The 25,141-nt window shown below is 37.3% G+C and overlaps 1 protein-coding gene across 14 annotated transcripts in view; it reads left to right on the plus strand.

The window, feature by feature from the left end:
• Window positions 1–25,141, plus strand: part of ERC1 (ELKS/RAB6-interacting/CAST family member 1) — a 289,654-nt gene that overhangs the window by 88,235 nt on the left and 176,278 nt on the right. For all 14 annotated transcript variants that reach the window (XM_017804631.1, XM_017804640.1, XM_017804634.1 and 11 more), the window contains 4 exons: window positions 1,948–2,115; window positions 20,375–20,512; window positions 21,403–21,543; window positions 22,629–22,769. In XM_017804631.1, coding sequence (XP_017660120.1) covers window positions 1,948–2,115; window positions 20,375–20,512; window positions 21,403–21,543; window positions 22,629–22,769 — 588 coding nt within the window. The remainder of the gene's footprint in view (window positions 1–1,947; window positions 2,116–20,374; window positions 20,513–21,402; window positions 21,544–22,628; window positions 22,770–25,141) is intronic.

The following is a 25,141-nucleotide window of genomic DNA, read 5'->3' on the forward strand; positions in this document are numbered from 1 at the left end:
GGAATGTAATTTACCCCAAACCATAAGCTAATATAGAGTTCAAAGAGAATAATCAATCAGAAAATGGAAAGCATTCTGTGGATAAATTTCTATTTGCAGATGTTCTCTTTTCACTTTATACTGTACTGTAGGCATCTGGACTGTCTCAAATATTTTGCAACACAACTGTAGAGAGTATGTGGATTTTCTTTTGAGGGAGATTTTCAGTTTCCCTTCAAGAATTAGTAAAAGTGACTCTTTGCTTTAATATCAGAGATGTCCAGAGAAGAACATAACGTAATCAGTCTATAAAATTGCGTGTTTTTAGAAAGAAGACAAAGCCTGATCCACCTGCTAAACTTTTCATTGCACACACTAGCTGTCCCATAAATCATATTTGGGTATACCTGGTAGTCTAATATCCCTGCAGATTATACTCCCTGCCCCACTTGCTGGGTGAAAGGTCAGAAATGTGATTTTAATAATGTATGTGTAAGTGAGAAGGCTCCAGATGTAGAGGTGGCAGCGGGATTGCAGCGCTGATGGGGAGAGCAGGGCAGTCCTTTTCCCCACTGGCAAGTGCTTATTTCTCTGTGTGAAAGGAGTCAGACAAAACAGCAAAAGATTCTGTGGGTGTGTAACATACTGTAAATGCAGAGCCTTAGAGGCAACTTTTCCATTAACAGATCAAAATAAAATGGAATTAGAATAACACATTGAAACTAAATGTTGCTCAAAATACCATGGGCATAGTGACTTCCTAAATTCTTTCCTTAGCTGGAGTTGTCAAAGTCATCTTTTCACTTCGTGTCTCTGCTAGTCCATGCTGTGCAGAAGGACCAAGAAATTCATTGATCACCGTGTTTACTCTGTGTGACTGATGTCCTGTAATGGATTCAGCTAACAGGAACCAAATCTGATACTGTCAAATAAGATTAGCAGCCAAGCTGGCAGATTTGAGCTCTGTCTGAATGTTGAGTGGATAGGGGTCAGTGGGTTTCTTTTGGTGTCTTGAGCAGGTTGGTGGTGTTGGATTTCGTATTCCACAATGGTCTTTGAGATTAGTCTGTGCTCTGTGGTGACCTTATTCTTCTCATCAAATTTATATTCAGATAGCTCTGATTCCTTCTCCCATTTGCTTTGTTTTGTGAGGTGTTTCGTTTGTGTAAGAGAAATGAAGAAGGAAAAGCAAAAGCTGTTGAACATGCAGTTTTGAAGTTTGAGGATACTGTAGAATTCCCAGTGTGTTTCTAAATTTACTGAGGCTGTGGAAGCTCTAAATGTGTTTACGTGTCCAAATTGCACCCACAATATCCTGTACTGTGTCATTTGTTCCATTTTATCTCTAATATAAGACTGCATCCTGTGGAAAAGGCATGTTGCATATAAACTATTATGTTGCTTTTTAAGCCAAAATATTCTTAGCCATCCTAAGGTAACCTCTTCCCATGTTTTGATCTGTAGTTGCTGCAAAGAACTCTGCTTTCGTTACCTCCAGGCTCAGCTAGTATTCTGATAAAACCTGGAATATAAAGTGACTATTTGTTACTAAGAGTCAATATTTAAATCTCTGAGTATTAGTGATGTTTCAAATAAAGGGCTCAGTTTCCCTACGTATGAGAGAACTTCTCAACAACACATTGTGTTGGCTTCTACTTTGAGGAAAAAAAATTCCAGGCTTGTATGTTACAAGGGTGAGATATGTGAGAAGTACAATTTGAGATTTTCCAAGAAGGAGCGTTAGTCTCGTATAGTTTGGAAATAAAACAGTTGTTTATTTTTACTGTTTGGTCTCCTGCCACTTGTGATAACTGTTTTATCACAATCTTATATATGTTGAATCCTTAAAGGGGTGTTAGATTTCTGAATCTGTTCGTAATACTTCCCCTGTGGAAGTGTGGTTTTACTTTTCTAAAATTTCTCTCCTTCAGTGCTAAACAAACCCTGTTTCTGCATTTCCAAATCTAGGTGGATGCATTACGATTACGTCTGGAAGAGAAGGAGACTATGCTAAATAAGAAGACAAAGCAGATTCAGGAGATGGCAGAGGAGAAGGGGACTCAAGCAGGAGAGATCCATGACCTCAAGGACATGTTAGAGGTGAAGGAACGCAAAGTTAATGTTCTTCAGAAGAAGGTAAGAATGTAGAGGTCTACAGCAGATACCCATCTCTGATGCATCTCGATTTCCAAGTCTGTCAAAAAGTCTGTGCTAGAATTTACATTTTGGATATTGAGTCCATTCGTGTAATGGGAATCTGGTGAATGATGAATTTCAGTTTGAAATTTTGATAAAAAAATAGAAAGAATTCAAAGCAGAGATTGTTGCCTTTCGGTGGTTGTGTGTGCTGCTTCTGCTTCCATTGGGCTATTTATTAACAATGACTGATGTATCTGTGTGAGGGCACATCATCTGAAAAATCAATCTTTTCACACCCACCACCTTACCAAAGCTACACTGGTTTGAAGCACAGAGCACTGGCTGACTATAACTTCAGTATGTGACTAAATGAGTGAGGAGATGTATCAGTAGAAGCAATTAGGATGATTTCTCTGTAACTTACTGAGGAAAGTTCAGGCAGAACTTTGTATAACTTTCATTAGAAATGTTGTTTTATCATACTTAATATTTCATGGGAACTGCTAGAATAGGATAATCAGGGTTCAGACTATCCTTCATATCTTTCTGGATAAGAAAATGGAGACCTTATCAGTGAAATGGGGGAGGTCTGGGTAAGGAGAAGTAGACCCTGTCAGAGCAATTAGAGAGGTTTCCCAAAGGGCATTGAGTCCTGGGGCAGTGAACGTCGTTATAGATGATTGTTGGCAAATTGCACACAATATATCCCAATTTTCTGCCACGTGTGGTAAAAAGAGAGAAATGCATGTATCACAATAAATTTTAAAGAATATTTTTTTCTCTCTATCTTTAGAGAAGCTGCTTTTAGAGCTTTTATTAAATGTATTAGACTGTAAATATGAGTGGTTTTTGTTTTATTTTTTTCCCTAGACCTTTAAACAATTCTGTGGAATTCTCATGATATTAATAGTTCAGAATATTGATTAATTTCTGACTCCTGGCCAATGCCTTCTCTTCTTGTACATAACCATGAATCATGAGGGTTTAGGTCATGTTCAGGTCTGTTACAGCAAACGTCGTGTGGGAATGAAAGTCCAGGCATGGACTTAAGCCATAAATAAAGTCATTAATAATTCTAGAGCAGAGCCCTAATTCCCAGTCTTCATGGGCTCATTTTTTTGACTCTTCATCTTTTTAGAAACACTTACAGGTTTCTGATTTTTGTGCTGTACTTTCTCTTTGTTTTCAAAGTTGGCCATGCACACGCCAACCATAGATTGAGATCCCAGCTGAATGTTTAACCAGGAAGTGAGGAATCTGACATTTGCGTAAATGTTAAATGTCAGTGAGGGTGTTTTACTTCCATTTACTCTTACACTGTTTTTTCACACGTTTTCTTACTCGCTTTACTTGACACTTGAGAATGACTTTTCATTAGATCATTTATAGGCAGTGCTAAAGATTCTCTTTTTACCCTTTTTTTAATACTAGTTTTTTTGAGACCACTGTAATGCATATTAAGACAGTTTCATCTTGTATCTTCTTGCATCTGGCCTGTTTTTTGAGGTTTATTTGTTGCTGCTTCCAGGTATAAGTACCTGGTCTCTTCAGGCTGGAGAGTGAGGACCCAGGCTTCTAGATGTAAAGGCTTTCAGGTCTTGGTCTTCTAGACAGCTCAACTGAGGATAACACTGCCATAATAAATTGCAATTTGTGGTGTTTTGTAATTCTTTCTCTGTGCTTCTTAAACAAAAAACCCCTCACTCAAAACCATGGAATCAAACCATCATAGAATGCTTTGCGTTAGAAGGGACCTTAAAGATCATCTAGTTCCAATCCTGCTGCTGCGGGTGGGGAACCTTCCACTTGACAAGGTTGCTCAAAGCCCCACCCAACTCGGCATTGAACACTTCCAGGGATGGGACATCCACAGCTTCTCTGGGCAACCTGTTCCATATAAAAACCATAAAACCTGTCTGTAAAAAAATATGTATTTCCTGCTGCTAACTAGAATCGCAGAGATTTGAATGGGCTTTAGCCTCGAAGTTGCTGGAAGCATTTCCTTTGACATGAACAGTTAAATTGTGAGGTTGTAAATTCAAAGATTAATTTTTCAGTTTCTGTGACTAACAAACCTAGTGGAGAATCCAGCTGACAATTCTGGAGGTTCATGGTGCAATATGGAATTTCTTTTTACTTAAATAAGCAGGGCTTTGCATTTTTCTTGTTCTCTTTAGCATTTTTCCACAGAAAAGCAGAGCTTGAGACAACACCTAAGGAAGGACTGATCTGATTTTTTGATACATATTATTGTGGAAGTTATGAGAACTTGCATAAAATGTTTCACATGCTAGGGAAAAATTATGAAGTCTCATTTTTATCTGGTATATATGCCTGCCATTTTTTGACTTCACAGATAGCTGATTCTGCCCCTTGTCTGCAACTTTAGAAGCCTGTAGTTCCTCTCATGTAGTTTTTTTTCTCTTGATGCTTGTAAACAGTGATTTACTTTTTCTTTCTTTGCATTTCTAGAGTGCATTTTCTTATTAAAGTGCACAGCTTGTTTTCTGCTTTATCCAAGTGCTGTCTTTCAGACCTTCTGGGACAGTTCAGAATTTTATTGTCATTTAAAAAATATTCAGTCTTTAAACTCTTACCTCCATGCATGATAGTTTTTATTCCTCCTTCTGATTATAAACTGGTATGTTCAGACAGATCAGGTTTTAACCTGTATATTCCAGTTGAAGACCTGAAGGTACAGTTTAAAGTATCTTCAGAGGTCACAGACATCATAGATAGTTTATTTGAGATTTTTTTACTGTCTTAGTTATCTGATAGTAAATGTTTGTTTTAAGTTAATCCACATGATTTAAATGGTACTCAGGCATTTTAACTGAATACAGTGAAGGACTGTGGAAGGCTTGTGGTACAAAAAAAGCTTTTTTTTATAGTGTTAAGTAATATTTCTCTATGGATATTCGGAATCAGCAGTTATGAGAAGGAACAGGGGACAGGTGTTGGCATGTTGAAGGAATTTATAAAAATTAAGAATTGGATTAGTAGATACTATTCAATCAGTTTTTACCCCATACTCTTTCCTCAGCAGGTACTCAGATTGGAGGATATTTTTGAAGTTCGATTCTAATCAGCTAAATTTTGCACACTAATATTTTTCTAATGCTAAGTAAAAAGAAAATTTCTAGCAAAAGCTAAAATGGTAAAGATTTGAAAAGAAAATAATTTATTAAAAAAATCATTAGCTTGCAAAACTTACCCATTTAGAAGCTGTTTACTTCTTTTGAAATCTAGAGAGGTTGGCTGTACTAGTGATGTAGCCATAGTCAATTGGGTATTTGGACCTCATATGTTTTTTTATTTTCTGCGACTCTTTTAGATATGTAATGACCTATTCTGATGATACTGACAGGGAATTTTTTGGTGTGGTGCCCAAAACTATCCTAAGTGCTATCCTAAGTTGCTACAATTTCTGTTGTTGAAGCACAAATGTTTTAAAATGCACCCTTTACTGTTGGGTCTCTGTTTGGATTCACTGACAGAGGCCACTGTGTGGTTTGTTTTATGAACCATTATTTTTATTGTATTGATTAAAGGTGGTGAACTAGAAAGTATACTTTTAGGTCATTCAAAAATCAAGATGAAGAAAGTCATGACAGTTTACTGGCTGATTAGAGAACACTTAAAAGACACAGAAGATTATGAACAACAAAGATCTGAAAAATTAACATTACAATTGCCATCATTACTGATACCCAGAAGGCACCAAAATACGTTTTCCAGGTTGCTGAGGAAACCACATGCTTCCCATTTTAAATTCTGGAATCTTTCCAGTTCTAAGCTCATACAGTGATGCTGCTTGATAGCACCTTTATTTTATACAATAGAAGTAGGGCAAATGCTAGAAATTTGGAGACTTTGGCTTTATGTCTGAAAATTTAATGCAAAAACTTAGTTTCACGGAGCTTCAGGATTAATTTTTTTTTCTCATTTCATTGAAAATAAATCTTGCATAAAATCTCATTTTAAGTTGTTAGAACTCAAGGCAAGGGGAAAGTGTCTCTGATAATAAAACAGGGACCATGCTGGGCAAATTTGAAATCTGAACCTGAAAAACCTTAAATGGTGCTTTTTTACTCTCTTTGCCACATCTGTCTATCTGTGCTGGTAGAGAAGGATGAAGAGTAATGAGGAAAAAAAATCAATACATTGCAATCAAAACATTTTATAGAAATAGCATTTGGGACAAAAGATAAGTAACAGTACCCTGAAAGAAAAAAAAAAAAGCAAGCAGTGAATCAATCACCCTGTGCTTTTGGGGTAGGTCATGTTTTGTCTTGGGGAGGGGGGTTAACACTCCCTTCTTTGTGCAATGCAGCTGCAGGCAAATAAAATGCAAGTTTTAGTTTCTGAACATAGCAGTGTTTTTGGCAGCTCCCCATGTGCTATGTGATAATTGACCTGCGATAAAGGAAGAACACAGATTTATTTTTTCTTTGGTGGCTGTGCTGACTTGTTTAGCTAGAATTTGGGAAGATTCCAAATGCTCCTGTACTTTTGGATAAGAAGCATTGCGTTTCTCCACAGGAAATAAATGTCCTCTGCTTTTCAAAAAGCTTAGAAACCAAAATAAATATCTGATGCTTATTGATAAGAAGTACTGTGTGGCAGGAGAGAGGGGCTGCAAATAAAATTTATAACTCAGTTCTTTGAATTTAATAGCGATCATGGTTACTACAATAGCAGTGTTGGTTTAGTATTCATAACTTCTGAAGTTTGGTGTTTGTACTTTAAAGATTGTTTTCTTTCTATTCCCTGTTTCCTCATCTGTGAAGTAGATTTACCTCCTGAGGCAGCTCTTCTGCTCCGAGCTTGAAGACAAGGAAATGCATTTTCAAACATGTAATTCAGTTTATGATAGTTTCATCCTCGGTGTGACCTTGAACTTGACTACCAGATGAAAGAATATATGGTTTTCTAAGAATTAATGAAATGCAGGATGGACTTTGAGATATCCCTTTGAGACTCTCTATGATGACATTTAGTGCTTTAAAGTCCTGTAGTGCACACACTGTAGGCAGTGGCTCATTCAGACCTGCAATGTGTGTCCAAGTCTCTGGTTGGGCAAACTATACAGCAAAGAACAAAGTAAGACTGTCCCAACAAAGGTGGTCTATGGGTATGCATGTGGCCCCCTGTTTCAGACTGGATGATTCTTTTTCTCTGTAACATACCTGTGGGAAAGCTTATTCTCTGCTGTTAACGTGCTTGAATCATGAACAGTTAAGGAGGAGCACTACAGAGGATCATAATAGTCTGCTCATCAGAGCTTCTGCAGGGAGGTAGAAGGAAGATATGCTGGACTTTCTGCTCAGGCAGAGCTGATGAAATAGGTACTTTTCTTCAGGAACTCTGTGGCTTATCAGTGCAAATACAAGGGTATTTCTGTAAGTATCTCTCTCTGTCAGAAAAAGCTGTGCTTCTGCTCCTTTCACTCCAGGTCTCAAGGCATGCCACTGAGCTGGTTCCAAACTCCGTTCTGAGACTTGAAACACCACAAAAAAGACCAAACATCCCCGCAGGCTTGTGCCAGCTTCTTTATTAAATCTGACAGACATGACCTCAAAGATGTGTCCTATAGGGTCATGATATACTTGTATCTCTGTGTCCCTGAAGGGATATCAGACCTCTGCTGCTGCTTTTTCTTTCATTCAGGCCTTTCTGTTACAGGCTTGCTGACAACCACTGAACATAACAAAATTGAAATTCGTGGCTTTTAGAAATTTTGAGAAGCTGTTTTAATTTGTTACCCTGTCACTCCAAGATGCTAGTCACTTCTGTTTTCACCAGTATACTTAGCCACCAGTGTGCTTGTAACAAATGTGGACAGAGCCTTTCCCAAATCTTCATTTGCGAAGCCTAGCCATGATGATTATCTTCAGTTAGAGGAATAATAGGAAAAATTAGACGGCCTTTTAAACCCTCATCTCTATCAAAATACAACTAGCTAAAATCTTGTGGTAGCAATGAAAGTGCCAAAGGAGACTGGAGAGGCTTTATTATACGAGTTCAAATCCAGCATAATTATCCTGTGAGATTTTTTTAATTTCTGCCATTCAGGTACGAGATTAGTTGTTTAATTTCCACATGGAAAATGAGGACACAACACAGAATTTATTTTCACTTTACAGTGAGCCATGGCCACTTCAAAAGTAAGGTCCTTTACCCCTCAATTTTGACTTTCCACTTCTCTGAGAATCCATTGAGACCTTTTAGAGTAATTGCAGTCCAGCTCAGGTGACATGTTTTGGTTTTTTTTCCTTTTTTTTTTTTTTTTTTTTTACTTCTATGAATGTACAGCTAATAAGATAATATTAGAGCAGGGGAATAACCCAGTTTCTTCATGCCACTTTTCAGCTTTTTGCTAGTTTAGTTTTGAAGGTGGCTTATAACCATATAGATCTTGGAGTTTGTTACAGCAACTTTGGGTTCAGTGTCAGCAAGGTCCCTTCCATCTGAAAGGAGGCTTTAGCTTGTGAGATTTGATATCTTTGATTCTTTCTGAGCCATATAATAACATGCAGTTTTCTGGAATCCTAAAATGTCCACAGACTTAGCTTGAAACAGTATTTTCGATGGCAGACAGTACACAATTTGTGGGTGCTGGTAGAGGTGACAGTGTGTTCTCCCAAGGACTGACAAGAGGAATATACTTTCCATCTTCTTGCCTAATCCAGATCAGTCATGGCAGATAACTTGTGGCTTGAAGTGTACTCCAGCATTCTCATTGTAAGGGCTTTTACTTTCCAAAGGAACGTGGATTTCATGGTGTTAAGTTGGGCACTGATGCAGCCCTCACCGGTGAGTTCATAGCCTAGAGCAACAGGTATCGTATTTAGGTTCTAATGCAGTACATGGTCACTTGTATTAATTGGTGAAATTCCCTTTTGTCCGTTGAATACTTCATGCTTAGTTATTGAAAACAACAAATCACCCTCTGAGCACTCTTGACACTATTATGAGGAGTTTTGTGTTTTGTCATTAAACCAGAAGTCAGAGGCTTAGTACAGTAGTCCTAAGCACAGACTTGTACTGCTGAAGAACATTGTAAGATATTTCTGCATTGAACATCAACAGAGGAAGCCTGAGACTTTCTTTTCCTGAGTTCTTTGTTCAGTGCATGTATGGTTTTATGGCAAATAGTCTTCACAGAATCATAGAATGGTTTGAGTTTGGAAAAGACCTCTGGAGGTCATCTTGTCAGCCCGCCTGCTCAAGCAGGGCTACACAGAATCAGTTGCCTGGGACCATGTCCAGACAGTTTTTGAACAGGGTTGCATAAGAACAGCTTTTTATTACATTTCAGAGCAGTGGAATCTGTGAGTGAATTTACTGATAGATGCTGAACATGCACTGAAAGATTGTTTAGAAAATTATGTGGGCCACCTGAACTAGTGGAGGAGGCATAAGTTAAATTTGAAAAATTGGTTTTACATATAACAAATTTTATGCTATTGCAGTAAATTTTAGTGCACAATTATGACTACTACTGCAGCAGTTGTGGCAGAGGAACCTACTGAATTCAAAATAAGTGTTTATGCCTGCCTTTGTTATAATTCAAAATTTGTAAGTGGAGAATGTGCTACTTTATTTTTATATTATCCTTTTTTTGCTTGGAGCATTTTGTGATACCACAATAAAAATAAAAACATCTGGATTATATGTAACATATGTACCTGTAATCCCAGATGTATAGTAATATTCTTTGAAAAAGTCAAAAGTTGCTCTGATGTGTGTGAATGATAGCAAGTCAGCTTATTATTTTGAGATCTACTAATGTAAGGAACATTCTCTCCATTTATATTGATGTGATTAAAGAATCTTGCCTGTTGACTTTAGTAACTGAAGTGCTTGATTGTTTCTTTTCTCAAGTAATGGATATCTACTTGTCCTTGTAGATCAGTAGGCTCAAACAAAGAAAGAAAACAGGACTGTGAGGTTAATGATGTTAGTTCTGTAGCTCAACTTTTGTAGCCAGAAAATGTGGGGTTTTAAACTGATGCACACTGCTGTAATAGTGTCACAGAAGATTGATAGCAATAGCCAAGTTACAAGAAAACTCCACTGGAGTTTCTGGTATTATCTGTACTCCAGCATTCCAGAAAACTGAAACCACAACCCAGCAGATCTGTCATGTACAGAAGGAACCTTCTTTTTTTAGTATCCCTCAAAGAGGAGCAGTCATCTTAATACTATGTCCTTCTTGTGCCTTGAGATAACCTCCTGATTGGCAAGATGGAACATTACTCATAGGTAGGGGGACTGACAAATTCTGGTTTCTTGAAGGGATCTGGGAAAACAGCCAACTGTGGGGCCTCTTGCCTTCATTATAAATTAAACGTGTAGTTTTCCTGGCAAGATAAAGCTAATGAGCTTTGTTGGTGCATTCACTGTCGTGCAAGACAAATACAAACTTCCCTATGATTGAAGAGGCAGGAAAAGCAAGGGCGTGTGCCATTTTTGGGGTTGCTTACATCAGTCTTCCTCACAAGGCTTTTCATTGCTCTCTTGGTTGTAAGTCTTCACAGTTTCCAGCCCTTTGGTCACCAGGCGTTTTCTGCCCCTGGGGGTTTTGTCTGAGCTGTGTCTGGAACAGACATTAGTGACTGCGTTAGCCAACTCGGGGATCTTCACCAGAACAAGGAAGGAGTGATTTTTCAGCTTAAATCAATAGTTTCCTGGATTCGAGAGTGAATTTTGAATCCACTAGGCTAGACTTCTAGGCTGGGTCTCTGCATAATATTTATGCAGTCATTGGGACTGTCGAAAGGCACAAGCATATGAATGGCTTTCAAGTCCGTGATTTCACTTATCCAAGGGATAAGAAAGCTGTTCAGTATGGAGTAGTGTCACCAGAAGAAATTAAGATCCCTTTGTCCCAGAATAGTATGCATTTGATTTTTGGGATGCTCCTCTGCGTGATGAAGGGTTTACATATCTTCCAGCAAAGATGGAAGAGAATGGCTTTAAACACAGAACTTCTGGATAAAGAGGACCATTCTCTGTCCCTTCCAACCATTATATTCTGTAGACATTGCAGTGCTGATTTGCCTAAAGCAGCCTGTAGTATAAAGTGGGAAAGAATATAACCAAATGATGGTACTAAGTTAATATATTAGGTTCTTAAATTATTTTTTTTGAGCATGGACTACTAAAGAATTTTTAGAGTTTGATATTTTGCCTATTGTGTTCTGAATTCTGTAAGAGTAGAGATAGCTAACTACTGAAGAATACACACACACACTTTCATGTTTAGTATTTACAGTATGACTTCCTAATCCCTTCCTATTCATCACTCCATAGTCTTTCTAGGAGAATGAATCAGGACAATCACAGTTGACTGGCCGTGTTTTACACTGGGATTAGAAGCATCCTTCCTTTCCAGAGCTCTACCCTCTGGGTTAGGACAGTTTTACTTTACAGTATATCTTTGATCATAATAAATGAGTTATTTGGACAAAGTAATTCAGTGTCTGCATCGAAATCTAATTTAAAATCTTTGTTCAAGTTGTACAGCCTTCTGCTTGAGTGATCCTAAATGCTAATGTAAATGGAGTTTAGTTTGCTGTGAGGATTTCCTTTATAATCAACATTAAATCCCGTGTTCCCATCCTATCCTATCCATTCACCTGCCTCAATGGTTGGTCTTTTCTGCTCCCTGATTTCCATGCTTGGGTATCTCAGTGTTCTGAGCAGTTAAGCCTTTCCTTTCTTCATGTCTTTTCTTGCCACCTTTTTTTCTGTAATGGGGGTGTGATATATAACACACACAACTGTGTCTCTCTCAGGGGTGTGTCAGTAGTTACAGTATCCTTACTCTGTGTAGAATCAAAATATAAAGCAACTCAGGAAAATATCATCAATATTCCTGAGTATATGAGATAAAGTTGCCACTGAGGAGGAGTGTTTCACAATAATCGTCAATGAAATACTGTACTTGGTTTATCCAAGTAAAGAAATTTAATTGTCAATATAGGAAGTTTTTCACTTGACAGTTTTTAAATGTTATATAACCTTGTGATCCTTGAGTATTCTAAAAGCAATGTCACAACTTCTTAGTTTTGTTCTGCTTCTTACAAAGCAGAAAATCCGATCTAATTTAACAATTACTGGGTCCAATTTTTTCTCGTTTTATCAGCCTTGCACAATGAAGTAGTTTTGGTTTTCCTTGTTTTGAACATTTGGGAACCATCATTATGAAAATACTTCAATATAAGTATTTGTATTTTTTCTGTAATTAACTTTGCTAAGTCAAATCCATGCACATTTATTGTCTAAGTCTTTTCTGAGACTTGGAACAGGAGCGAGCAGATATCCCCAAAATAGTTGGGTGTTTAATCCATTTGTGCTTGGTAGGTTGTATGAGTAAAACTTTGGAAAACATACTCACAGATTGCTTCATAATGTCAGGGCACAGCTGAAAGGAGAATTAGCGTGATGTTATTCTGCATGGTTAGGCTGGGATTTCAACAAAATGGATGTTATTCATAACTAGATTGTGAAATAAATTACCAGATGATTTCAATTGTGGTTCTCAGTATGATGACATTCTAACATATATGAAATAAATGGGTAATATATAAACTTAGTGTTTCAATGAAGAGGAGAAGCAGCGTCTAAATGAATTTGTTCTGCTATTTGTGATAGCAGTGTTTTGTTGGGAATTACTGTTGGGAATGAAAGTACTACGCTCAAGTTGGAACCAACAGATTATCTTAATGAACAACTAAGGTTGAAGTCTTGGTGGTGGATAATGGATGCATTCTCTTACCTGATGAATATCACCAAAACAAGGGGTCATCCAGTGAAGCTCTAAGATAAACCAGTGATAGGAATTTTTAATGGGTTATGCAATGAACCATATGCATCTAACCAACTGGCTCACATATTGCAAAATCAAATCTCTTATGACCAGCTTTTTTACTTTTGTTATTTAATTGCATTTTACATAAAGAAAGTATTGTCCATTCATATTAAAACCTGTGTGCTTTGAGACACAGCCAGTATCAGTGGGTTAGAAAAAGCGCCTGGCCCTCACATCAAAACCCTCTCTTGTATTGAACAGTGTTCCATGATAGGATTTTATGATTCTAAGACTCTGCTTTTGACTAGCTTAGGCTATTGATATTATTGAACCTCCTCAGAATGAAGCAATTCCTTAACTGAATTTAACTGGTTTACAGCTGTCTAAGGATGTGAGTCATTGCTAATACGTAATTTTTTCTAGGCGAGTGCTTTGGAGCTGACACAATGCTTAAGAACAACATATACATTGGCTCCCTTCAAAATGTGAATTTCAGGACATTTATGAACTCAAAAATCAGGGGTTTTATTTCTTTTTTTTTTTTTCTCCCCCTGATTTGAATTGTGTTGAAGTATCTTCAGAAGCTTGTCAGGAAAACGTCTCTCAGTGTCAGTTTTCAGAAAAAGCAAAATTTAGTGACAGGATTGCATTAGGTTCAAAGGAAATTCATACTATTTACTAGCAGGGCAAAAAGATTGCAAACATGATAGTAATATTCTGAGAATATGCCTTGAAACATCTGGTTTAAATACAGTTTGTTATAGGGAATACAACAGTACAGAAAAAAATCTTTATTATTTAGAAGATACTAGAATTACAATTCACTTTATGGTGACTGTTCTTGTTAAGTTCTGCTTTGCAGTGATCTCTCAACAAACTGGTGCTACCAGAGGATGATTAGGTATGCAAAAGAAAGGAGGACAAAAGGAAACAAAGGGATAGAAATAAATGTCCTTAGAGATTATGTAAACATAGATGAACTGTTTTTCTGGCTGGTATAGATCTACTTGCAAAGCAACATTATTTGAAAGGCAATAGAAAGAGAATATTCTTTTGTAACAGTGTCAGATTTTTGTTGTTCCTTCACCAGAGGTACAAAATAATTAACTGTTTGTACAAGTTGAGTCAATTTTTGTTGTCTCAGCACTTTTTTCTGCACACCATTCTTTTCTCAAGTCAACTTGATTGCAAAGTTAGGTCAGGAATAAAGCTTTAGTTTCATGAGGTGTCCTGCAATTCGTAGGTACTTCTTTAAGCTTTTTTTCTCTGCATACAAGTTGCTTCCTTTTGAAGCAGTAACAACGTGCCTGTTTGTGAGCTGTACATTTATTAGATAATTTAAGGTTTTATTTTCAGTGGAAATCACAAAGATAAATTCTTTGTGCTTTCTAAGCTGCATAGCAACACAATGCTTTATTTGTAAAGCTGAACAGTGTAGATCTTCATGCCGATTTCAAAGGACTTTTTGGAGACCGGGAGACTGAAAATGACAAAAAGATTTTATCTTCTGAAAAAGCAACAAATTTTTTTAATGGGAGCTGTTTCAGGTTTTAACTGGACTCGTGTAGTGGTACAGAAGTATGATTAAGATGCCTCAGTAGGCTGGAGTTTTCCCATTTCAAATTCTCTTTCTGTCCTGTCCTTCTTCCTGCTGTCCCCACCCCTTCTAGCCAGGTTCCTTTTCTTAAGGCAACTGTGTGTTCCTTTGTTAGCCCACGGCCACTGAAGAAACCTCCTGGTGTAAGGTCCTCTGTACCAGCTCAAGGTGTTACAGAATCCCACTATATTAGGTTCAGGACATTTCCAAAGTGCATAATGATATTCCAGTGTGATGTTACAAAGACAGTAATGTTCCGGATTGAAGCATTGAAGCAGCAAAAAAAAAAAAGTAAACTTTGTTGGGAAGCAAAATAAAAATTTACCCAGTCTTCCCCGGGTAGCAGAATTAATGTAAAAAAATGTTTGCCACTTAACTGAACAGTTCACCACCTCTGCAGTGAAGTGTTAACTGGGACTACAGAATTCGAAGTTAAGAAGAGAGAGAGAGGGGGAATGAGACCACTACTGGTATCTTGCATTTCATAGTGATTTTAGTTTACTTATGCTTAATGAACTTTACACATTTAGTAGATATGCAAACTACTTAAATTGTTCTTTTAGTATGATAATTCAAAAATAAGAATCTCTGTATAAAACTTGACAACAGTGTGACCATGTTTATATCAATTGGTCAGATCATAAAGTGAAAAGAGTGTACTGAGTGCAGCTGAACTTTGGAAGAAACTCTGGCTTGCATTTGCCAAAATCTTAGTGAACAAAGAGAAATTGTTTTGATCTGTCCTGAACTTTAAAACAACTTACAAATCTCACCCTTGCAAGAAGACATGGTATGCCTAAAGCTTCACATTGTTGTTAGTCTTGGGAATTTAACCTTTAAAATTAATCGCAAGAACATTCCTTTCAGTCTAATAGTTCAATACAGTAAGAGGAATGATGTTCACTCATGTGACAGACCTTACTTCACACTCACAGAGAATTTGTTAATGCTAAATTAAATTATGGATTTTTGCAATTTGTTCAGGACTGTTCCAGTGGTACTTTTGCAGGATTTGCTATAGAAAGACAATTATGATAGTGAGGTTTTCAGTGTGACATTGATAAAACTGGAGCTTAATGTTAGAAAACTGGCCAGTAATATCTGCTTGTAGGCTTTCATTATGGTCTCCAAAAATGATTTTCAGAATTACAGTAATAATTATAAATCCAGTACTACAGCTTTCTTGAATGGTCTCTCAGTATTTGAGGTGGTCTCTCAGTAACATCTTACTCCTTTCCCTGAAGCAACAATTTTTTTATTAATTTTTTTCGTGTGAGCATGTTTGTTTTAATGTGAACATGTCCGATAGGTTATCTTGATTTTGATGCAAGCCCACCTTTCCCAGCTTCTCAAATACTGTGGGATTCCAGCAATTCAGGTATGTCTAGGCTCTCAAAATTTTTATCGTGATATCAGTATTCTTACATTGAAGAGAGTAGCATGTCTCCAGCTAGACAGAATTGTGGCTGTTTTGTCATCATGTACCTGTTTACTCACCCACTCTCCTTTCCAAAAATGCTCTTTTTGTCCTCTTGTTAATATTTCTGATGTGGACAGAATCCCTTCTCCTGTGATTGGTGAGAATCCATCATCTCTTCGTGGTCATTGACCCTGGAGCTGGTGTGACCAATAGTGCATTCCCAAAACCAAGGAAGAAAGGTCACAATTTATGTGAAGTTATGGTTCGTATGCCACAGGAATGGAACAGAAACACTCTCAACCCACCTGATTATTGAGATCCTTTTTGCAGTGCTGCTTTCACCAGAGGAAAGCCAGGGTTGAAAAAGCAGGGGAGACTTAACAGAACCCTGAGATACTCTTTTGCATATCTGCTCTTGTAATACAGTGAAAGAATACTCTCAAGTGTTAAATTGTCTTCTCTATACTTGGTGTATATTATGATGAAGATAAGTTACTGATCAAAACAATCTCTTTCAAGTGCAGAGTATAAGCAAAAGCATTTCCACCTGTTTATAGAACAAAGAACAGTGAAAGATTTGTCTGCAGTCAAGTAGCATAGCTAGTTACTACATATTGGAGGTACACACAAACAGTATAATATGCAATGAACCTTCTCAAATTGTAAAATATTTTGAATTTCAAGAAAGACATTTTGCATTATTTAAATATTGGTCCAAATTACTGGATCTTCGTATTTCTAAGAGGGTTGTTTCACTTCTATTGTCACAGAATGAACTAAGTTAAAGGCCTTTACCACTTCATTCCTTTTACAAGTCAAACAGAGTAGCAAGAAGCAAATTGAAAGACAGAATGCAGGTATTTCTGTTACAACCCAGGGAATGCAAACGTTATCATTGTAAAGTGTTGGTTGGTGTTTGATTAAAAATAAATATTTGGAAGGATGAAAAAGGTTCTTTTCCAATACCATGGGGTGGTGGGGTGTGGAAGAAATTTAACAACCGTTTCACAAACCCACTTAATTTATTCAGAAGTCACAGATACAATAGAAATTGTTTTCCAAGTGTTCCATTTCCACATGCCCTGGGGTGGGCACTGGGTCTGCAGAAGAATTTCTTGATTGAAGCATGATACAAAGGATTTGCTAGTAACCTCTAACTAGAGGAATTTGGGAATCTGGTGACCTTGATGGATATTTAACTAGATGTGTCTCATTAAATCCCTGGGCTATTTTTAATTTGTATTTGCTTGTGGTTTTCAGTGAGATCAGTATTTGTGAGAGGTAGAATGCTTTCTTGCCTTTGGAACAGAATACCAGAGGAAACTTCTCTTGCCTCTGCTCCTGTGCTCCGGGGCTGGAAGGCAAAATAATTAGTTCCACACAACTAAGAATAAATCATCCAGGTTGAAACATGATAGTGCTTGACAACTGGCAATGTTGGAAAAAATATTTCAGTAAATCATTATTGATGAGAAAGTTGGTGTGCAGACCAGATGATTCCAGTGTAGGTATGTGTACCTTTACAGTAAAGATAGTGTTGCTAACTTATCCATAGATGGCTGTCTTTACCCTGCAAAACAAGTATATATGGCAAGATTAAAGATAGTTAAAAATAATATCTTCTTTATTTTTCCTTTTTAGAAAGATGGTACAGTTATATATATATATATATATATACTTTAGTTTACAGCATTTCAGAGATTTATCATCTTCTGAGTATTTCAAGACTGACGAGTGTTCATTCAATCCTTGTCCCTTTATGTTTTCCACAAGACTTAAGAGATTCCACCGAGGTTTATTTCATCTTTTGTTGGGGAGAAAAGAAAAATCTAATTTTGCTTACCTGTTTTATTTTCATCGATTTTGACCCATTGTGCCAGTTCATTTTCTGTAGTTTAAGGGTCATGTCCTTCACTGGGGACTCTCAGTTATCTGCCCCTGCAAAAGGCACAGCTGCAGGTGCAGAAGGGTTTTTAAGTAGTGCCTAGATGTTAATATGACTTGGAATATTTCTGCATACTGCTGTTCTCTGGATGATAACAAAACCCACCATTTATTACTCCAGACTGAAAAATATGCATATAGACTGAAAGAATAGACAGGTTCACACTTTATACACGTTACATTCTTGTTTTAGGGGTTTTTTAATAGCAGAGGGTGCAGTTGTAAAGGGGAGATGAGTATTGTCATGAAGCTATCTTCTTACTCTGGTCATAGCAAACAGTGTTATTGAAACATGAAAATGCACACTGTGCAAATGCTTGTGCTGCCTTGGTAATCATCTAAATATATGCTGAAGCTGAATTATTTAGCTGCCTCTTGTGTGTGGTTTGCTCGCAGCAGAAAGTCACTCTGCACTATCCCCTCCTCAGCCAGCCAGAGCCTTTGGCGAGAGTGTTTCTCCTTCAGAAGTAAACAGGAGTCTAAGAATAACTCAGCCTCCTTTGTAGTATATTTTCATGGTTGACTGTCTAAACACCAGCCTGTCTAGACAGCTTATGACACTGGCAGCTCCTAAGGTCAGAAGCAACCACTGGGCTACTCCTGGGGACGTTGCCTCCTCAGCAGCCCTACGTGTGGGCACCAGTCAGTTTTCACTCACAATAGTAGGGTTCTTTCTGAGGCTCCATGGACTACATAAGGCATTAAAAAATAGATATGAGTGTATAAAGAAGGAATTTTCAATTCTTACAGTTATTTCTGACTCACATGATACGTCTCCGGTTATGGTTTCCTGGTGCTCTTTAATTTTGTTTTGTCATATCATTTGTGTTGTGCCCAAATTTAGTTTTGAGCATAACTTGGAGGCCTAATACTTTTTTTCTTTCCTAATAGAAACTAATAACAAACATAAACCGAACCAAATTTCAGTCCATTCCTTAAACAACGACAAAAAACTTAGATAGTTCTTCTGCTAGCAGTAATATATAAATTGTGTACAAAGCTGAATCCCAAATTTACTGTGCTTGCTTAAAAGAAATGAAAAATATGGTATAAAGAGTCTTAGACCAAAAGACTCTTCCATGCTCATGGGTTATAAAGGAACATTTGCAAATGTTTCCCTGAATTAGGTCATCCTTCTTTCTAGCTTCCACTTGTTAACATATCTGCCATTATTTGTGACTAGATGTTCAGTCTCTTGCAAAATCTTTTATGGTTATCATTACAGATCTAGACCAGTTTCTAAAACTGTCATAAAATCATAGGATCATTTGGGTTGGAAAGGATGTTAAAAATCATCTTGTTCCAATCCCTGTATTCTACTGTGTTCCAGATGTAATTTTAATAGACATAGCAAAGTAGAAGTGGATGTGTCTACACAGCCATTTTCTCTGGAATCACAGCAACTCAGTTTTTCCAACACTGAAGAGTAAAACCTGGGTATAGTTGCTATATTTCCAGTAACCAAGCTGCTGCTAACTGCTGTTTAAAAGGTGAAACAAAAAGATTAGTTAATGCTTTAATTCAGCATTGTGAATACTGGACTAGATAGCCTTTGAGGCTGTCTGGCTGCATTATTTCTTACAAATGTCTTTGAAAGAATATCTTCCTACAAGTATTTTGGAGATGGGTACCTTACGTGCCACGTCATTCACCAGTTTATGATGCACATTTTCTGATGCAAGAAAAACTTGCCAGAACAACACAAAAAAAAGAAGCAACTGAGAAATCTGTATACAGTTTACTCATATGTTGATAAATTTTGGGTTTTGACAGGTTATCATGATGTTAATGTGTATATATGCATAAAAAGGGTTTAGCATTAGGTCTTCTCAGTGTATCAGAAGATATATTCAGGACTCATTAGGTCTTCTCAGTGTATTGAAAGATATATTCAGAACTCATAAATAGATCAAATTCTACACCCACAGAAAACAAGGCTGATATGTTTTCTACCTAAGGAGTGGCACTTTGTGATCATCCATCACATAGCAGGCCACCATGTAAGATGAACAAGAAACATTGCCAGTACAGCAAAAATATGATAGTACCAAAGAAAATATTTGAAACGATACTTCTTCAAAACTTCTTAGTAATCAGGAGCCTTTTTTAGTTTACATATGTTTTTCTCAGCTTTTTTCCTTTCTTATTGTTAATGCTTTCATCATCCTTCAGTCACACAGTGTCCAACATCCTTGGAAATTAGGAATAATACCCTTTCTTTATGTTCTTCTTGTAAAGACTGTTTAGTGTTTCTTGCTCTGAATTCCTTCCTCATTGTTGGAAACGTTACTGATTCCTTGTTATTATTCTATGGTTTTGCTAACATCACTTGATATTTTGATGTAGAGTTATAAGAATTAAACCTTTGCCCACTTCCTTTGCTTTAAGAATAATTTTAACGATTTAATATACTCATAGGATGATTTTGGATGGTTTTGCTTCCTGTTGCCTTAAAATTTACCCCTTTCCTTTTAAGATTGAAAATCTTCAAGAGCAGCTGAGAGACAAGGAGAAGCAGATGAGCAGCTTGAAGGACCGAGTGAAATCCTTGCAGGCCGACACCACAAACACTGACACTGCCTTGACCACGCTGGAAGAAGCGCTCGCAGAAAAAGTGAGTGTGGAAGGCGTGATCCCCTTCCCTGGGGAGTTCCTTTCGCTGGTAAGCTCTCTGAAGTCGCTGTCCCGCGCGTTCCCTGGACGGCGCATCCCGGGCAGGGCGGCGGCCGCATCCCGCGGGGCCGGGCCGCGTCCCTCGCCAGAGGGCGCTGCAGGACGCGCGAGTGCGGCGGGAGCGGCGGCGTTCCCAGCGTGGATCCGAAGGGATTCTCCTGACAACTAAGGCTTTCTGTATGCTGGCGCGATTCTCGGGAGATAGCAGGCTGAGAGAACAGACTCATCCATTCTGTTTCCCTGGGACAACTTTTAGACTTACTTTATTTTTATTTTTTTTCCGCGGTACCCAGAGAACCAGGGCTACAGCTCCTTTAGTCTGTCAGATTCTATGAACTATGGTAAAGCTGCGGAATTCACTTGCATCCTTTCAGCTTCCGGGATAACCGAAGCTCCACTGATATCTGGTGTACTGAAAAGTCGTTTTGTTGTCTTTTCTTACTGTGTATCAATCCTGGTGTCACATATGCGCTGCACCCTTTCCTCTCTGAAGGACCACAGGCTTAACTGTACATTGTGGAAAAATAAGATTTAAGTAAGTCAGAAAGTGATATGTAATGTACCCTGGTTTGGGTTAATTTTGATTATCAGAACGAGATAAATTGCGTTGCGTTGTAGCAGCACTGGGAACTTTCAGAGATCCAGAAAACCTGGTATTTCGTAACAGTAAATCCATATATTTCTGAAGGTTCTTCCTTCTTGAGGATCTTTAAAACCATAAGGAAAAGGGCAATATCCTACACTCCTCCTCCTCGTTTAAAGTGGGTAAGAAGTCTCAGGAGTTGAACTGACTAAGAGGGATTTTCTTCACAGAGTGCTTTCTTTTGTCAGGAAAAGACCATTGAGCGCTTAAAGGAGCAGCGTGACAGAGATGAACGAGAAAAACAGGAAGAGATCGACAACTACAAGAAAGACATTAAGGACCTGAAAGAGAAAGTCAGCATTTTACAAGGAGATCTCACAGAGAAAGAGGTTGACCAGCAGCACAGATCTGTTGTGACAGAATTGTTTGTTGTATATGCTTGTGCTATATTTGAGATTAAGAAAACTGTTGCTTTATAGCAGTTGTCCTTCAACAAAGCTTATCTGGTAAAACACGCTATTTGAGAATTTGCAAAGCATTGATATTTCAGAACCACCTTTTCAGGGATAGCAGCCATGCCCTTATTTGCAGCAGTTAATCATGTTAGTAGTGGATGACTGACGGTCGGTGACAGCATTGACCAGAGCTGTGCTTATGGACAACTGAAGGCAGAGAACAGGCTTGTTCCTGTCTAAATGTAGGGAGGAAAGGACAGAGGCTGATCAAAGCTATGGGTGCCTAAAGCATGAGGATAATGTTTATTCCTAAAGTGTTGTTCCACAAAACAGATAGTTCTTTTGACTCTCAAGTCTTTTCTTGATTAATTAAGTTGATTGTTGGTAATGAGTAAGTTGGCCAGACAAATGAACTTAATTGTATGAGAGAAATATAAGTGCTCTCTGTTCCTCTCTTGTGTACTTACAATCTTTTTTCAAAACTCAATCAAAGTAAAACAATACAAAAACTACATACCCAGGAAGTACTAAGATTTTTGTCTACATAGAAATCAGCATTTGACAGGAAGAAACCTGACCCAAAAATGGCTTGGAAGGCAAGGAGTTGAGATGTCTTCTGGAGTTAGGTAGCATGAATGAGTTCACTCCATGGAAGGTGTATACAGAAAATCTTTGAACCCTTTCAGTGGCTAAATCCGCTAACCACATACAATTTTAAATACAATTTTTATTGAAAACAATTTTTTCTTAAACATGACTGTCACTGGAGCACAAGTTCCAGTTTACAGAATCATCCATCTTTAAAAATTATTTTACGATTAATTTAGACAATGTTGTATTTTGATCCCGAAAACCTGAATTAAATGAAGCTGTCTTAAGTCACTGACATGAACATGCTGAAAAAATATTGATCAAAATTGGATCCTGAACATAGTGTGAAGGGGTAGAAAAAAAATAAAGACGGAAAAGAAACTAGCTGTTGCACTTACTTGATAGTTATTTCACATCTTTTAATTTAGACATCACTGCTGGATCTGAAGGAACATGCTTCATCATTAGCTTCGTCAGGACTGAAGAAAGATTCAAGACTGAAGACACTAGAAATTGCATTAGAACAGAAAAAGGAAGAATGTTTGAAGATGGAAACTCAATTGAAAAAGGTAATTCGTGTTTATGTGTGTGTTGTAAGCATAAAGTGCTAAACACATTGGCCATGTCTACAATAAACTTTGGAATCTAAGAGCAAATTCTTGGAGTTGTTTTCCTGCAGGGACTGTGAAGGTGTGTCCATGCAAACCATGTTACAAACTGTAGTATGAAAGTAACTTTCAGACACCTGTGCTAATTTTGGAGTTCATTTACATGCAGTAACAGTGCTGTTGGCTTTTTATTTTTAACAGGTACTAGGAATTAAAGGCTCAGTCATCTTCAGTATGGTTCATAGCAGTAATTGTGCCATTAAACTGGTGTAAAACCTAAAAAAATAACAGCTAAACATTTCACATACCAGTTATCAGTGCTTACAGGTGTTAATGTGATAAATTCAGGTACATGATCGGCCCAACCTGTAGGAAAGCATAAAAACAAATGAAAAGAATATGTCACCAGTGAAGTTTGTGGTCTTTTGTTTTAATCTCATTGCCAGTCACTGCTGATATATTGGTAGGATTTTGCTGTTCAGAAGAATAGTACTCTATTACAAGCAAGCTAATTCATTTGAACAGCATCTTTGGGTTATGTTTGCATTGCCTTCTTTATTTTGGCTGTGAGTAGCATAAATACTGCACTGTTGAGAAAAACATTTATTTGATTTTAACTATTTGATTTTAAAAGAGCTGTGATGAAGAAGCACAAAACACACTAACCAAAATAGTGATAACTCTTCTGTTTATAAAATTAGAACTAGATAAGATGTAACAGGTTTTAAAAGAAATTTAAAATTGTAGATTGTGGAGTTCTAGCTGCTACTTTACATCTAACCAGGAAAAGGAGTGCCCATGCTGTAGTTTGGAACTCTGTCCTAGTTCCTTAAATGAATTTGAGATCAAATTTTGAGTCATCAGTTAAGACCTGTTTAGGATTCCTGTTGTGTGGGTGTAAAGTGTGTGTTAATGCACCTGAGAACTCTGTATAAGTGAAACTCTATATATGCATATATAGACCCATGTTTGTCCATAGTTCTATCACACAAAATAAACAGTTCTGTTACTCAGCATCAACAGAGCCCAGTAGCAATAAAAGATAATTGTACACAAATGTATTGGTCTCACAGGCTCTTTTCAGTGGGTGAGTATTTCAGAAGTCCTAAAGGACCCTTTCCCTTTGAATTCTCTGTCGTGAGTTGCAGCTTCATCTTGTGTCAGTGTGTTACTGGTAATGAGTTGAGGAATCTGTTGGAACTAAGATTTTCCAAAGTTTGTTAGGGCAATTGGATGATAGTATTAGTTTGTAGGTAGACTGTTATAATCACTTCAAGATGATTTTTTCCCCTAAAGGTTAAAAGGGGAAAATAGCTCAAATGTAAAGAGCACTATTAATTGTACAGGAGAGATATGGGACAAATAACTGTATTCTTAATTTGGTTCTGAGAAAAATAGTGAATATAAACTTCTTGTACTGTAATCACAAATAAGATTTGCATCTTCTCACCCAAAGAAGATACCTAAATCATTGTCAGGATGGTTCAAGTTCTACAACAGAAGAAAATTGATAGGCTACCATTACCTATGTACAATATAAAACCCTTCCCTAATACTCTGGTTTTCTGCTCCTCTGCTTCAGGCATTATTGTTTACTAGGACTTTTGGACCATTGTTTCCTGTGAGAGACCCTAAAATACCCTCTCAAGTCCTACAGAGACAAAATCATCAATACTTTGTTCCTTTTTTGCGTACTGTATCATCTGGAGCTACTGCATTCTTCTGTTCAGGGGAAAATTCAAATTCTATGGAAAGATTTTTTTTGTGATAAGAAGTCAGTTTACAATTACTTTTTATATAGGAATCTAACCTCAGGAGCCAGTTATGCAGTAATTAACTGCATTTGCTTTCCTCAAGTTGAACAAAAGGGCCCACTTCTACCACTGATCTTCCTTGCTTTCTAGAACCAAGTCATGGTTACACTTAGTTACTCAAGAAAATATAGTAAACATTCACTTGAATGTGTTTTATACTTAAGAGTAACTTTAGATATTTCTTTAATAACTTTTTTCCAGCTGTTTTTGATTTCCCAGAGTTGTTTTGGTTTTTTTGTAGCTTGCACAGAAGTAAAAAAAAAATGTATTTTTAAAGGCTTTCTCTTTTTAATGCATTGCAGTTATTTATTCAGGCAGTTTGACATTTTCAAGACGGATTTGTTCCTTCTCATCCCTGAAACAATTATGACAGATAATCCAGCTCCATTTTAAAGCTTTGGTTTTACACATCTGCATTGTTAACCATTGCAAATAATGGTCATAATTAGCCTTAAAACTAATGGCTACATAAGAGCATTCAGTTTAAAACTGAATTAGAGGCTCATTCTGTTGAGAATT

Source organism: Lepidothrix coronata, unplaced genomic scaffold (assembly GCF_001604755.1).
Source record: "Lepidothrix coronata isolate B3197 unplaced genomic scaffold, Lepidothrix_coronata-1.0 Scaffold10, whole genome shotgun sequence".
Lineage (NCBI taxonomy): Eukaryota > Metazoa > Chordata > Aves > Passeriformes > Pipridae > Lepidothrix > Lepidothrix coronata.